Genomic DNA, 16180 nt, shown 5'->3' with positions numbered 1-16180 from the left:
TCCAGAATTTTTGATAATTGTGGTAATATTGATATATGTCGATAATTAGTGAAATCACATTTCTCTCCACCCTTGTAAATCGGTCTGATTTTTGCAATTTTCATTTTTTCTGGGAAAACACCATTCTTGAATGATTGTTTACTTATATGTGTTAGTGGCGGGGTTATTTCAGCTGTTATGGTTTTTATTAGACTCATAGTTAGATTATTAACGTCTCTGGATTTTTTTGAGGTACAGGTTGTGATTATTCTATCCACCTCTGCTTCTGTTACTTCTTCAAGTACAAGGTACTTATCAATGTCTTTCTTCTCATTGTCAAAATGGTTCCATTTAAATGTTCGGTGTTTATTTATCCCTTTCTCCGTGTTTTTTTCAGTATTTATGAAAAAACTGTTGAGTTCTTGTGCTATTATGTTTTTATTGTATTCTTTTACATTGTTTATTATAAAATGGTCTGCATTTTTTTCTTTGCTTTTGCCCATGGTTATGGTGTTTATAATTTCCCACAATTTTTTGTTTTTGTTTTTATTCTCTTTTAATTGTTTTTCATAGTATTCTCTTTTTTTTCTCTTAGTAAATTATTGACTTTGTTTCTGTATTTTTTATAACGTAGTTCTGCTTTTAATGTTTTTTCTGTTATATATTTTTTATATAATATGTTTTTCTTTTTGCATACGTTGGCTATTTTCTTATTAATCCATGGTACGTTGTTTGTTTTACTTTTGGTTGTTATTTGTTTCAAAGGGCAGCATTTATCGTAAATTGTCGTTATTTTGTCTGTAAATGTGTCATATGCTGAATTCACGTCTTCTTCCTTGAAAACACTCTCCCACGTCTCTCTTTTTATCTGTTGTTTAAAGTTTTCTAGTTGTTTTTCTCCTTCCAGTCTTCTGTATGTCTGTGTGTTATGATTTTCAAGGTTCTTCTTCTCTTTTGTGTGTAGTATCATAAATATTGGTAAATGATCAGAGATGTCATTTATTAATATACCACTCTTTAGATCTGTGTTTTGTATGTTTGTGAAGATGTTGTCTATCAGTGTTGAGCTGTGTTCATTAATTCTGGTTGGTTTCGTTATGAGAGGTTTTAATCCATTTGTGTACATGTAATTAGTAAAGTCTTCAATGTGTGTATTTTTTAAAGGATTTAAAATGTTTATATTGAAGTCTCCACATATCAGTAATCTCTTATTTTTAACTTCTTCTATCATTTTAGTTAGTTTCTCATTAAATATGTCTATTTTACAGTCAGGTACACGATACAAACAGCAGATTATTATCTTATGTCCCTCTGGACTTGTAATTTTCACTGTTATACATTCCATCACTTCTTCCACGGTTAAACTCATCGATTCTTTAATCTCCATCTCAATATTTTCTTTTATGAATAGTGCTTTAATATGGGAGATATACTTCAACATGGAGGGAAAGGCTTGCTGTCAGTTGTAAATCACTAAGTTAAACAACAGGTAGGATAGAATAAAATGATCCATATCAATTAAAAGCATTTAAAAGTCCAACAACGTAGAATATGGCAGTTAAAGTCTCTAACAACGTAACTCCACCGTCGCTGATTGTCTACGTGCTCTCATGGACGGTGGATGCTGATTTCGTCGCGGGTAGGCGGGCGAGTAGATTATTACAACACCGCTCAATCCACCGCTTTATATCCAGACAAGTGTGCACTGAGCGCAGGGTTTGATCGTTCTCTGTTCCAGCCACTTGTTTTCTTGTTGTATCACTACAAACAACAGACTTATGGGTCTGCAGTCCACCCGCAGTTGTAAACAAACAAAGCTCTGAGCTGCTACAGGAAGCAGGAGGGTCAAATGTCATCGGCTGCTGGTCCTTTAAAACTTTTTTACTTGGTTTTATTTTGCAAACCTTTGAATTGTATTTTTATCATTACCAAGTCACTGTGTTTTTGGTACGTGTATATTATGTACATTATATTAAGAATTTTATTTTTTCGAATTAATTTGGGAAAACTTAAAGGAACATTTTTGATCACTAGGCCGCAAACTCTGCGTATGGATTCAACCTTCATTGCTGCAGAACAGCTTTAAATTGTTAACGTACTTTGTGCTCCCCAAAAAAACCTATTTGTATAATTCTGAAATGTACATTATTTTTCAGTTTTGGGTAACCAAAACCTTTTTTTTAACCTCTGGCTGTTCAGTACCATTTCAAGCTTTTCATTGGACTTGCACAACTTGAAACGCAATAAATAAGGAAAGATTAGGCTGTTCTAAAAGCTTTTACCAGTAGTGTATTTCTTAATGGAAATCATATTTATTTGATGTCACCGTTTTATCATTTTATCAATGACAGTTTTTATTTTCTGTGAGGTTTTTCTCTATGCAGTTTTCAGTTCAAACTTTTTGTCACCTCCTGGCATTGAGGGGCGGGTTGACTGAGGAAGGCCGAGAGGACATGATTAACAAGTTCACCTGAGGAAGGATTTGGAATTAAAAGGAACAATTAAAAAGGAAAACCCCTTCAGTTACAGAGCTCCTTCTTATTAATGCACTATTACTCAGATCGTACATTGTGAATATAATTATCAGCAGTAAAATTGGAAAGAACAGGGTGACGTTGAAGCAATTCTGTTTTTGCCTCACTAGCTTCTTCTCATCGAGTTTTCCAACAGTTCTCCCTGCGTCTTCTTCCCATTAAACTTTTTAAAACTTTTTTTTTCTGGTGAGTTTCCACAAACATGCCTGCCCCTCCTTGCTTTCTCATTTTTGTTTATGAGTTGTTTTTAATGTTTTATGGTGTTTTTTTTTTTAGTTAACGTGTGCTGCAGATGTCAGTCTGCTCTCCACACCATCGAAGCTGTCAATTTGATTGAAATGCTTCGAGATTGACCACAGAAGTTAGTTATTAGACCACTTTCACCAAAACACTGGTAAACCTAAACACTAGAACCTGCTCATCACATTTAACCCACAATGTGAAATATTATAGCTTTTAATGTAAAATATTGTTAAATTAATGTTTACAGTCTTTAGTGATATGTTCAGAAATTAAGGGTCATGACATTCAGTATGTGATGACAAGTGCAAAAAAGCTGTAGCTGTATTTGTTTCCATTGCAAATTTTGTTCATTTTGAAAAGCCAGCCTTTATCATGTGCTTCAACCCAGCAATACAGTACAGAACAGTTTTAAAGTTATATAGTTTATACATGTTTATGTTGTGTATTATATAAGCAATATCACAAAAGAGAGAGTGCTGTTGTTGCAAAATATCAGCACTCGTGTGATTCGGTCAATAATCACATCAGTGCTGATATTCACCACAACAGCACAACCTCGAGTGTGACATTGCTTCTATACAACTCTTCTACAAGCACATTTTATTAGTTAACAGTAACAAATGACAAGAGATTATGATTTGTTTGTTTATTTAGTCATTTGGCTCCACCAACAAAAATAGTTCCACAAGAGAGCACACAGTGTACTGTGGTGTAGTTTGCACAAGATGTAATGGCAATTAACGGTTTTTAGATCAGTTGTACAGTGGAGTGATATGATCTGTAAGAAGTCCCTGTGCTGCTGTTGCTCTATATCAGCACTCTTGGATGTCTGTTGTCCAATCAATTACTTGGTTGGAACTAGCTGTTGTACAATATTCTTTAATATTTTTACATTAATATATAATAATAATATAAACATTGTTGCATGCCTGTAAATTAGGGAATGGCTGGCACATCTCAAGATTATCTAGCTATTAGGGCTGGGACTTTAATGTGTTAATTGTGATTAAATTCATTACAGAAAAATAATGCACTCCAAACAGCATGGAACCTTTCTCATTTCACAAGTTCTCGGTATACCCATGATCATACCTGTCAAGTTTTGGATTTGAAAATAAAGGGAATTTTTCTGGCATCCACTACGAGCCGTCCCACCCGCCCAACCAAGCTCCAGAATCCCTTATATTTTAAAATAGATGTACAAGAAATCTAAAATACCCACTTGTCAACCACTTACTAAATACAATTATGTGATTAGAATCTGGTAGGTCGACCTTTATTAACACTGAAATGCTGTGAACAGTCCTACTAGGACTGCGCAATATGGACCAAAACTTATATCTCAATATTTTTTCTCAAAATGGTGATATACAATATAAATCTAGATAATTTTATTTCGAATGAAGAGGAAAGAGAATTCTGGATTAAATTTGCTGATCCAAAATGCTACACAGGCTCATTTATTAACAAACAGCTGCACAATATGTGCCAATTTTGGGGACAGCATGTGTGAGTGATATGTAATCTGTAATATGGCTTGTTATGGGGAAGCTCTGAGTTAGGACTCTGTTCTGAGAAGTAAAAGCAGGGACTCATAAAACTAGTATTTTGATACAAAATAAGCTATTTTATATAATAGAAAATTTCATACTTCTTAAATCTCGATATATCGCCCCGCCCTAAATCCTAAATTATGAAACACCCTAAATTAAAACATAAATGGATATATTAAGCATGTGTTTATTTAATATACTTACAGTTTATATACAAGTCAACACGTTGCATATTTTATATTAATTTCACGTTGCTTGTCTTTAAGTTAGACATTAACATTTTATTTTCAATATATATTTTATTTTAATTTCTCATGCTCACTCATGTGGTTCTCTGGTATTCACTAATGACTTATTAGACACATTTATTAGACTTTACATTCTTTAACACTTTATAAAGCAGTGTATATTTGTGGAGCTTGTGATTGGCTGATTTTTCATGGTGACTTACGTTGTTCCTTCTGCTTTGGTAGACGCTAAAATCTCAGTTATTAATCTAACAGAACGTGTAACTGTGTCCCATCCTGCTGCTCTTTAGAACTCTCTGTTCCAGTTTACAAGGTATTTACACCAGTTATTTGTTTTTGTCATCTCTTTTCTGAGTTGTTTCTGGGTTTGTTGCTGCTGTTGGCACTAATATTGCAAAAACTGACACTCAGGCCATTTCAGGTTGCAGTTCTCGCGAGGCTAGTGACAGCATTCAGTTTAGTAAGGCATCTTTTAATTATTATTACATTAAAATATGGGGTATTTATGGGAAAATAAACTGTATCTGTAAGAAAAAGTAAACAGAAGTGAAAGATACCAGCGAAGATGGAATTTGGCTGCCCGAGGAAGAGGGGGAGAGTGTCAAGAAAACAGTGATTGACATCTGCCATGCCGTGACCCACGATGAAGTAGAGACACTTGACCTGATTGTGGACATTTGCCACCGGGTCGGAAGAAGACAGGATCGCTACATCAGACCTGTTATAATATGCTTTATCTCCCCGGACCACGTGGGACCTCATCTGGAAGATGGCTAAAGAAATCCTAAAAGACCAGAAAGCTTTGCTTTGGAGAAGATTTTACCTCCAATGACAAAGAAATCCATTGCAAGCTGTGGCCCCATATTGAAGATGCACGAAAGCAGGGCAAGAAGGAGTTCTTCGTGGGAGCCAAAGAGTATGTTAAAGGCAAAGAAATAAGACCATAACAGAACTCGAATGAAATGGAAATAAGTTTGAGATAACCTTAAAAAATAGTTAATAAAGTTTAGGCTTCACCCCTCCATATGTCATGTTATAATTTACTGTGTTTTCCCTGTATGGATGGGAGGGTAGCACGAAATTGGTTAATACGTACAAGAAACTTGGCACTTCTACCCTTTTTTCTTAATATATAATTTCGAGACACTCACTCCACTGGTATTTTTTGTTATTAATGTATACCTTTTATGATTACAGTATTTAATTAACTCAACTTAATTTAACTAAATGTTAGAGGCATTCGAGATAGTATTAAGAGAAAAGCTATATTTATATTTATTATGTAGGCGGAGAAATGCTTAGATTTGGTTTTTACAAGAAACTCACTCAACTGAAAATGAACAAACTTTTTGGAAAAATCACTGGGGCAACTTTTGTCACCTCAATCATGGCACACAACTGTCAGCAGCGGTTGCCATACTCTTGAACAAATGTAATGCAGGTATAATAGAAACTTTGATGTCTGATGATGGGAGGTGGAATATACTTGTCATTAAGCTCAAAAATGTAAAATTAATTTTATGTAATCTGTATAGCAACAATAATGCATCTTCTGCCAGAATTATGTTCATCAAGTGTGTTTTAAATTAAAAGAGCTGCAAACAAAATATGACGATGCTATACTGATCATAGCAGGGGACTTAAATGATGCCCCAGACAATGTTGTTGACAGATTACCACCTAGTGCAGGGGTCTGCAACCTGCGGCTCTGGAGCCTCATGTGGCTCTTTGACTCTTTTGCAATGGCTCCCTAAAGCTTTCAAAAATATTGAAATCAATAATTATTTTCTTACAGAGGGCATTAATGATTAATGATTTTGAAACCAAATAAAATCACGATATAACAATTTGTCAACCTGCAATAACTCACTTCACGTCCTGAAACATCTACAGACCATTAACTTTTTCCTGCACCTGTGGTTAACTTTAAGTTTTAAATCCCTGGCAAGATAACTAAATCTACTAAAAGTCTATCCTGGACGTAAATATACATTTGAATTATGTGGGGACAGATTCATTTAACTGCCAACATGCTGGCTAAATATGCATGCTTGATATGTGGCAAGAAATTAGTAATCAGCATGTGTTGACTGACATGTGTTGTCAAATTCAAGTTATTTTTTGTAGCCCTTCAAATACATTATCTAAAAAAAAAATTTAATTTGTTTTCAAAACATTATTCCATATAATTTTAACTGTATAGAAATGTATACACTATGTTGTTTTCATTAAAAAGGTTTTTTTTTTTTTTTTTTCGGCTCTGGAAGGACTTTAATCCAGGTGAGATAAGACAAAATGGCTCTTTTGAGAGTAAAGGTTGCAAACCCCTGACCTAGTGCTACACAGCGATCAAGATTTAAATGCACCTCCTTTATATCAGAACAGCTGACTGTTGTGGACGTGTGCCGTTTCTTAAATCGTCAAATCACTGAATTCACATGGTCCAACTCAAGTAGATGTTTACAATCACGCATAGACTTATGGTTCACATCTCCTCAGTGTATCCAATACATTTCTAAAATCAATCATTGTTATGCTCCACTATGACCATAAAATAATAATGATTTTACTGAAAGGCACTGATGGTAACTGGTAATCATAGTTTACTGAATGATTTAATCTTTTGTGATTTTGTAAAAAACTTAACTGGAGAGATGTTCAAAAGCAAGGAAGTGGGAGCAATGCAAAAATGGGAGTACTTCAAATACAAAGTAAGGGAATATGCCATTAAACAAAGCAAAGAAACAAAACTATTTAAAATGCTGAATGAAGTTAAACAAATGGATGAATTTAACTCTTTATTGATTAAAAGCCCTCTGAATGAAGAGGAAAACATTAGATTAAAACAATTACAATTTGAAATTGATAAATTGTATCTTGAATTGGCAAAAGGTGCATTTTCCAGAACCAGAGCCAAATGGCTCGAAGATGGATAAAGAAATTCAAGTTATTTTTAGTTTGGAGAAACATAGGTGCAAAAAAACCCCCCAAAAAAACAATGTATCTACTCTTAAGACTGAGGACAATCTTAACTCGAATCAAAAATATATCTCCAGTTATGTCTCTAATTTTTATTCTGATATGTACAAATCAACAAATCAAGTATAATCATTGTGAATCCTTTTTTAATTCCATCCGAGGCATTATCCTTAATATCTCAGAACAATACAAACAAAACTGTGAGAAAGTAATTACAAGATTAGAGATGATAGCGGTAATTAAATCTATGCAAAAGAATAGGTCTCCAGCGTACGATGGACTTAGAACAGAATTATATCTGCATTTTTGGGAAATCATTGAATAACCTTCTATTAATCTGTTCAACAATTATATAATCAAGGAACAATTATCTGCTAGCATGAAACAAGGTGTCATATGTCTCATTCCAAAACCAGGCAAAGATCTACTACTAATCGAAAATTGGAGACCTATTACAGGGATGTCCCGATCAGGTTTTTTTGCCCCTGAGTCCTTTGATTTTGAGAATTGGCTGATACCGAGTCCCGATCCAATACTTCAATAATACATTAAAAAGATAAAGAAGAGCAAAAAAACAGATCCAGGATGTCCCTCATTTATTTTATTCACCTTATTTTAACATTCAACTCTAAACAGAGCACTTCTGTTACGTAGCTTGATCAATCAAGCAATACATTGAAAAAACAAAAAATTAAATTAAATAAAAATGTCTAATATAAAAATGAATAGTGCTTTATCTTAAAATACCCACAAGCATTTTAACAAATAAGAAAATAAAAGTGCCACCGTGCTGTAAAGTAAGGTCAGTAATGTGCTTTTAGGAACTGCACTCTTAATGCTTACTCTCCTCATTTAGTTTCACAGATTGAAATGTATGTTTTTCTTGATGAGAAGTATGACAACTTAATTTTGTTGCCATTGCAGGTGCAGAGTATGTCAAGTATTAGCTGCTAACTAAATAAAGTGTGACGTTGATTTAGAACACATCTGCACGTCCTGATGTAGGCGCTTGTTATAGGAAATACTGCAGTAGATTGGACTTGGACTTGATTTACAGTATATAGCGCTTTATCACCACACTGAAGCAGTCTCAAAGCGCTTTACAGCTCATTCACCCAATCACTCTCACATTCACACACCAGTGGGACAGGACTGCCATGCAAGGCGCTAGTCGACCACTGGGAGCAACTTAGGGTTCAGTGTCTTGCCCAAGGACACTTCGACACATAGTCAGGTACTGGGATCAAATGCCCAACCTCTCGATCAGAAGACGACCCTCTACCACCTGAGCCACGGTGGCCCAGATTGACTTAGGATGGTCTATTCCAGGGGTGTCAAACACATTTTAGTTCAGGGCCAAATACAGAGCAGTTTGATCTCTTGTGGGCGACAGATTTTATGCTGGAAAACGAGTAATGTCAACATTATTGTGCCCTAGTTTGCACTTCTACGTATACATAAAATAAAAATTATGTAAGAAACTGACAATATTCTAGCAATAAGTGATAAATATCAGTCCCAACAGTATCTTCACTTTAAATTTCCTAGATCTTGTGACCACTTACTATTTAATTAAGGGAAATATTCTGGAATAATTGGAGGAAAAATTAAAGATTTTGTAAAAATTTTGAGTTTTTTCAACACTAAATATGACTGCAATGGCACCAGGAGTGTTGAGTTTCATTTACACAATGATTCATGTTGTTGTCATGTTAAATTTTACTTTCTCTTTTGAGCCGAATTGGATGCTCCAAAGGGCCGGATTTGGCCCACGGGCCATGAGTTGGCACAGGTGGTCTATTCTCACACACAAATATACACGTGCACATGCAAATCACACAAATTACCAGAGAGGCTAACGATACGTTTCGTGTCTTCCAAACAGAACAAGTGTTGTAGGGATTTACCTGCTGTTGAACTCCTTTATTCACAAACGTCTGAGAACTTCGGTCTAACTCTCCAGCTCCTCTTTTTGACACAAGTTCTTCTGTGTCATCATGTTCTACTAGTTCTGCAGCTTCAGAGCTTTCTTATCCATTTTCACCGTACCCAGAGCGCTACTGTTTACTTACACATTGCAACATTGAAAAGGCTCCGGTCTGACGCGGCGCAGCGTAGCGTTCCGAATGTTGTGTAATCAATATACCGGTACGGCGGTATATTAAAAATGTATGTCATAACAAAAATATATAGTGGTATTTGGTGTGAAAAGGTATACCGCCGGTAATAATAAAACTTTGGATTTGTTCTTAAGTTTCTTTCAACAATCAAAATATTGTATAAGAATACAGTACATCAAGCTCCATTATGTTATATCCAAACACAACTCCAAGATTTACAATAGAAAAATCTATGAAACCAGAATGTGCTTCTATGTTTCTATTTTTGTTGGTAGTTGAGGTACTCTCAATACATATCAGAAACACCCCAAATATTGAAGGAATTACAATCTTTGATAGAGAGATAAAAATCACCCAAGTCACTGATGATATAGCCTTATTTTTAAAAGATAGAAATCATGTCAGCTCAACCATTTCCCTCGTTGAACAGTTCTCTGTTGCCTTTGGGTTACAACTCAACAAATCAAAATGTGAAATCTTATGCTTATGTAGAAATCTATATGTGTTATTAATAATATTGCATTTAAACAATGTTATTACAAAGGACATAAAGACAAGACAAGAGCTAAATTTCCCCCCTAAACTTCAAAAGACGAAAACAATACCAAATATGTGGCTGCAAAGAGACATTTCATTATTTGGACGAGTTCTACTAACCAAAGCAGAAGGCATCTCAAGACTGGTTTATCCTGCTCTTTCCTTGTTTGTGATGGACTCAACAGTTAAAGACATAAACTGAGCACTCATAAACTTTGTCTGGAAAAATATCATGTCATGTAAAGAAATCTGTACTTACCAAACCCAAGCACTGTGGTGGTATCAAAATGTAGGACTTTTTTTTAACCTGAATTATACTTATTTATTTTATTTATTTATTTGTTTATTTGAGCAGTTAAAGTTCTGCTCAAAAGGAGTGGGCCGAAGCAAGAGCTTATAAGCGCCCACCCCCGAAATCATTACAGTGAAAATAACATATCACATAGTACAAGGGAATAAATTACAAGGAATAAAGTACTTTAATAGAATTCAATTCAATTCAACTTTATTTGTATAGTGCAATTTACAACAAAGTCATCTCAATGCTCTTATCAAAATATAAAATTAATAATAAGAAAGAGAAAACCCAACAAGATCTACATGAACAAGCATTTAGCGACAGTGGGAAGAAACAACTCCCTTTTAACAGGAAGAAATCTCCAGCAGAACCAGGTTCAGAGGTGGCAGCCATCTGCGTCGACTGGTTGGGGTTAGTGGACAGAAGGACCAACAGAACAGGATATCAGAGTGTCTCAGACTAGTTGAGCCGTGAACCACAGATCAGGAACTGCCATCATCAGCTTCACGACACCTGAAAGGGCGAGGAGAAGGCACTGACTGCAGAAAAACTTGATACAGTATCATCAAGTCAGCCTGTCTTGGCCTTGGGCCTCACTCCCAGTGGCCTAGTCATTACTTATTATAAAAGTGACAAATCTATTTCCGTTTATTGGTAAGCTAACAGCGACTCCAAGGTCTGTAAATGGTTAGGTTATGTTATGATTCAGTCCTGTTTATGCGGACTGTAAATCATAACCAGCGACATCAGAATTTCAATCTTTAAAATCACATGGCTTCAAGAATGCATTAGTAAAAGTGATTCTCTATGGTACTTTATCCCTCACAATATTTTCAAGAAAACTACCTAATAAATAAATAAAACAAGCTCTAACAGCATGGACACTGTGCTGCAAGCACAATTTCACCCCACACTACTGCATCATTTAGAATAATGAGTGTAGAGTTAAAAGTGAAAAAATCCCTGTATTATCAGACCTCCCAGATAACTCTGTTATGAATGGTCAATGTAAAACACCAATTCCCTATTGCCTTCAAAGACTACCAATCTGTCATCAAATGTATACCTAGCAATTTACTGCAGTTAATGAAGGGCTCTTCAAAGGGTTACCCAGGGGCTCAACTACATAATCTTTGTTAGTGGGATAGATTTCTTCAGTAAAAAATGCAACAACAAGCTGTATTCAGATCACAAAACAAATCCAACCTTGTTGTAAACATCACTGGACTTCTCAATTCTCATATATAAACTGGATGACATCTTTTCAATTCTTAATCAGCAATAAAATACGTGAAACTCACTTTAAAATTCTTCACCTTTACTATCCCAACAACAACTATTTATCAACATTTTTGGAAATTGACATAAACTGTTCATTCTGTCATTTATATCCTATATTCTTCTTTTGAGTTCTGTTCTCTCGGAAAATTGTACCTTGTGGAGTGATTGTCTGCTTGCCTATATTCATTCATTCATTCATTCATTCATTCATTTTCAGACCCACTTATTCCTGTTCAGGGTCGCGGGGGTCTGCCGGTGCCAATCTCCGGCTCTCATTGGGCGCCGGGTGGGGATACACCCTGGACAGGGCGCCAGTCAATCACAGGGCAACACAAACAGACAACCACTCACTCTCATTCACTCCTATGGACAATTTAGAGACTCCAATCAACCTTGGGAAGAACATGCAAACTCTACACAGAAAGGACCCAGGCCACCGTGCGCCCTGTCTGCCTATATATAATTTGTAAATACTGTTTGTACATCTGTAAATGCTTCTGTAAATTAAAAAAAATACTAGAAATGATCTTTTCATATCCTTTCTACGCATCCTTTTTACGACAGTGCCCCTTAGATGTGATCTTTGAATGCAAACCAACCATACGACATTTGTTAATTATTTCAATAGTACACATGTGACTGTTTTTGTGGTATTTTGAATTGTTAAATAAAAAAGGAAAAACTACCGCAAAACAATATATACAAAAACAAATCAAAACACAATACACAACATTGACAATCAAAAACCAAACAGAAAATGAAATAAAAACCTAAATAAATTGGAATTCACTCAAAACATACATTTCCAATAATTTGGAAAATCTTGGCTATAGGTTTAGAATGCAAACAAATTAGTTTTAAATGGCAGTGTTTCAACAAACACAAAATAGCCCTACTAGATGTAGACGTGTTTTGTGCATGCGTTGAAAGGATCTGAAAGGATCGGACATGTGAAAGGATCGGGCACTGAGAACCATTCCTGTGTTTCATGGGAATTGATTTTAGTTTGCTAGTACAGTGCCCGTCGGAAGTATGTATTCATAAAGGGGTCTATTCTCCCGTCTGGCGCTTTTTTACGCACCTGCAGTTATGCACCTCTCTCCTGCGTGTATTTTCCCATTTAGGTTCCTGACACGCCTACCACGTATAAGTAGACCAAAAGAACGTAGTCTGTGAATGAAGGTGGTCTGATGCAAAGTAGGCGGACTGGGGTGTGATGTCATTTTTTGGGGGGCTGTTTAGAAATGTCTAGGAATATGGAGTTTTGCCAACGCTTGTAAATGTCAACCTCCTTCGTTGATAAACAATGTAACAGGTTGATTTGATCACATTATTGATCCGAATATTGCATTGTGAGAGGATCTCACACAAACAAATTTGTTTGTGTGGAAAGCCTGATTTCAATAACTTTTTCCATCCCTGCATTCAGAAATGATCAATGCATCATCATCATTTCACCTGCTCTAAAGCGTGACGTGTGATGTGGTGCAGGTTCGAGGAAACAACCTCGTCCTGAGATGTTTGCAGTGAAACAAAACCATTGGCTTCCTACATAATATGTAGTTTTAAATATAAATTGTTTAATTTCTTATGGAGCTGATGTGAGCAAGTCCGAGATGAGTCTCTTTTAAAAATGTATCGGAACAGTTTCTGGTATCCATCCTCTCATGCGCATTTTACCAACCTCCACATATGACAGCTTGTTTCATTATTATTTACTCTGTAGTGGATCAAACTGTTGCTTTACATTGGACATAGCATGAAAATAGTTGGACATCACTGTGACCAACGTGGACAAAAATCTGCATCTGTCAGATTTTTAATTAATCGAGCAGCAGCTGAGGCACAACTCGGGTGATCACAGCTGCAGCTCCATGACGCACGAGTCCTTGTGGCTTAAAATGTAACTAAGTCCATATTTCTAGTGCAATAAAATGTTTCACCTTATCGGGGCACTGCACTTATTCCAGGTTTGGCAGCGCGTAAGAGGAAAAGCACTTAAGCAGATGGGAGAATGCACGTAAAGCCAGAATTGAATGGGAACGCCCACATTTCAGGGCCGCTCCACCCTGAGTGCATAACTAGGATGGCAGAGCGCAGAGACTGACTTACTATAAGTACAGGGGAGAATAGCACGCAGCCAAAAACGCTGCTTTTTGGACTTAACCGCATGGGAGCTTAAGTACAGTTGTATTAATATATATATATACTGCACATATATATTTGGTTCCACCACTAATAAATATATTATCTCTCTATCATATAAAAACCAGGCCCAACTCCTGGTCTAACCCTTCACTGACAGAGGGGCCATTTAGTTGTCATTGGTGTCTTTTGGATTGCAGCTCACCATTCAGCTCTGCTGCATTATTGTTTTTCTCTTGTCCTTGTGTATGTTCAGCTGTCCGTGCCTGACAAAGTCCTGATTCCTGAGCGTTACATTGAATCAGACCCTGAAGAGACCCTGAGTCCTGAGCAGGAGGCTGATAAGCAGAGGAAAGTGGATCGAATCAAAGCTCTGATAGCCAAAAACAGGTGAGCGCATCCCATGTTAGAAACAATCGATGAGCGTCAGATGGTATGGTATATCTTATGAATGATGTATATAGATGCATGCATTTCGATCGAGCAGAGAGTGACAAGGATCAGGTATGCTTGCCTGCACTTTACGTGCAGATCATGTGCAGACAACGTTTTCAGCTGCTGTGACATTTCATTCTAAGGCCCCACGTTTTCAAGTGAAAATGCAACAGTTTTGTAGTGTTTTGGCTTTACATGGCAATGGCCTTTTGGTGCCTAAAAATGGAACACTTTGGAAATGGGCTTCAGAGTGGAAGTTTTTGAAAATGCTTCCCTCTCCATTTCCATGTAAACAGGAAGCCAGCTCTTTCTGTCACATGGGCATGTGCACTGCAAAGAAGCAAAACAGTTTCTTCATGATCCATTAGTCATTTTGTCAAGTGTGAATTAGTGCACATGACTGATGTTGTGTAGTTTTTCTTCTGAATTGTGTTTTTTACCACAGTGTGCAAAATATGCTGCCGAGTACAGTCCTGAGCTCCAAGGAGGAGGTGGGAGAGGAGGTTACGATACAAGAGAAAGAGAAGATGATTAATATCTCATATGAGCTGGCAGCTGAAGCCTCCAAACGCAGCAAACTGGTAGCAGGTGCGTCACCTGGAATCAGACTTAAATGCAGCAGTTATGATCTGACTCAAACTAAATAATGTTATTTACATTCACACATACACATAGGCTTTCTGTGTTTTTTTGTAAGATTGAATTTATTCAACAGCAAATTGCCAAGACATAACAGACATTTAGACATAAATTCAAAATATGTCTTACCATCAAATTAAAAAGTCTAAGAGTGACAACTGCTTCATTTTTAAATGAAAATGTATTTATTACTTTGTGAATTAGGTCCTTCCAAGAGAAAGTACCCACATGCTCAAGTAAACCTTCTACGTAAGCACAGACACAGTTTTATTTGAGCGCTTAACATTTATTTAACAAGTCCGTAGTCTGTTACACAAAAGTGAACTTTTAGAATTAAAAAATGGCATCTTAGGGCCCCCAAGATATTCCTCTGTTTAAAAACAGTTCACATATTTTAGCTGTGATAAAAGTAATGTTGATCTTTGGCCTAATGTTGTACTGTGGTCTTCTTCACACTTAGCCCAGGCTCTGGCCTCAGTGAAGTCCTACATGTGAAGGAGAAGACGCATCTTGCAGAGATCCACACGTGGCCTACAGAGAGAGTAACTCCCTATTCTGAACCTATTCTGGCTTCACTGTGACGTCTTAAGATCCAATGCCAATGACAAGACTCTGATATGCATTTTAATGATTGTTGCAGTTTTTAATTGTCAGAGGCTTCTACCTTTAGTTTGATTATTTATTAAAATGATTGGGCCCCTGGTTTGAGTGTGGTCCAATGTTAATCTGTGCATAAAGGAGGAGAGCAGACTGACAAGTTAAAGCAATGTCACATTTCCTCATTCACCAATCTATTGACAGTATTCATCCACTCGCATTGTGTAATAGAGATCTGCAGTCCAACACTCATCTGAGTGTGCTGGCTTCGCTTACGCTAGACAGTCTTTTTTTAGACCTATTCAAACTGAGATTTGGAAAAATAAACAACCTGAATATATTTTATGACTTCTGAGTTTAAAATAAAATTTAAAAAAACAGTTAGTGTAAAGAAAGCAATATAAAAAATGTGTGGTATGAAATAACGTGTGTGTAGAAAGTGTAATTACCAGAGGTTTATTGTGTTCATAATGTGCATTGTAGCTGGATGCAAGGTTGTTTCTAACATGTGGCTGATTAAGACACGAGGGCGATTAATGTCCATTTCCCATCTTGTTTTATATCATGGTAAATAAAGCTGTTCGATCGCACA

At 36.3% G+C, this 16180-nt stretch overlaps 1 protein-coding gene across 10 annotated transcripts in view; it reads left to right on the top strand.

Moving 5' to 3' along the window:
• The window catches only part of LOC114464554 (pleckstrin homology domain-containing family A member 5-like), a 205988-nt gene extending 189808 nt beyond the window's left edge, over positions 1 to 16180 (top strand). For all 10 annotated transcript variants that reach the window (XM_028448853.1, XM_028448850.1, XM_028448851.1 and 7 more), the window contains 3 exons: positions 14174 to 14307; positions 14798 to 14940; positions 15452 to 16180. In XM_028448853.1, coding sequence (XP_028304654.1) covers positions 14174 to 14307; positions 14798 to 14940; positions 15452 to 15486 — 312 coding nt within the window. In that variant the 3' untranslated portion in view covers positions 15487 to 16180. The remainder of the gene's footprint in view (positions 1 to 14173; positions 14308 to 14797; positions 14941 to 15451) is intronic.

Source organism: Gouania willdenowi, chromosome 6 (assembly GCF_900634775.1).
Source record: "Gouania willdenowi chromosome 6, fGouWil2.1, whole genome shotgun sequence".
Lineage (NCBI taxonomy): Eukaryota > Metazoa > Chordata > Actinopteri > Blenniiformes > Gobiesocidae > Gouania > Gouania willdenowi.
Note: the sequence above shows the minus strand (reverse complement) of the source record. Positions and strands in the feature narration are given on the sequence as shown.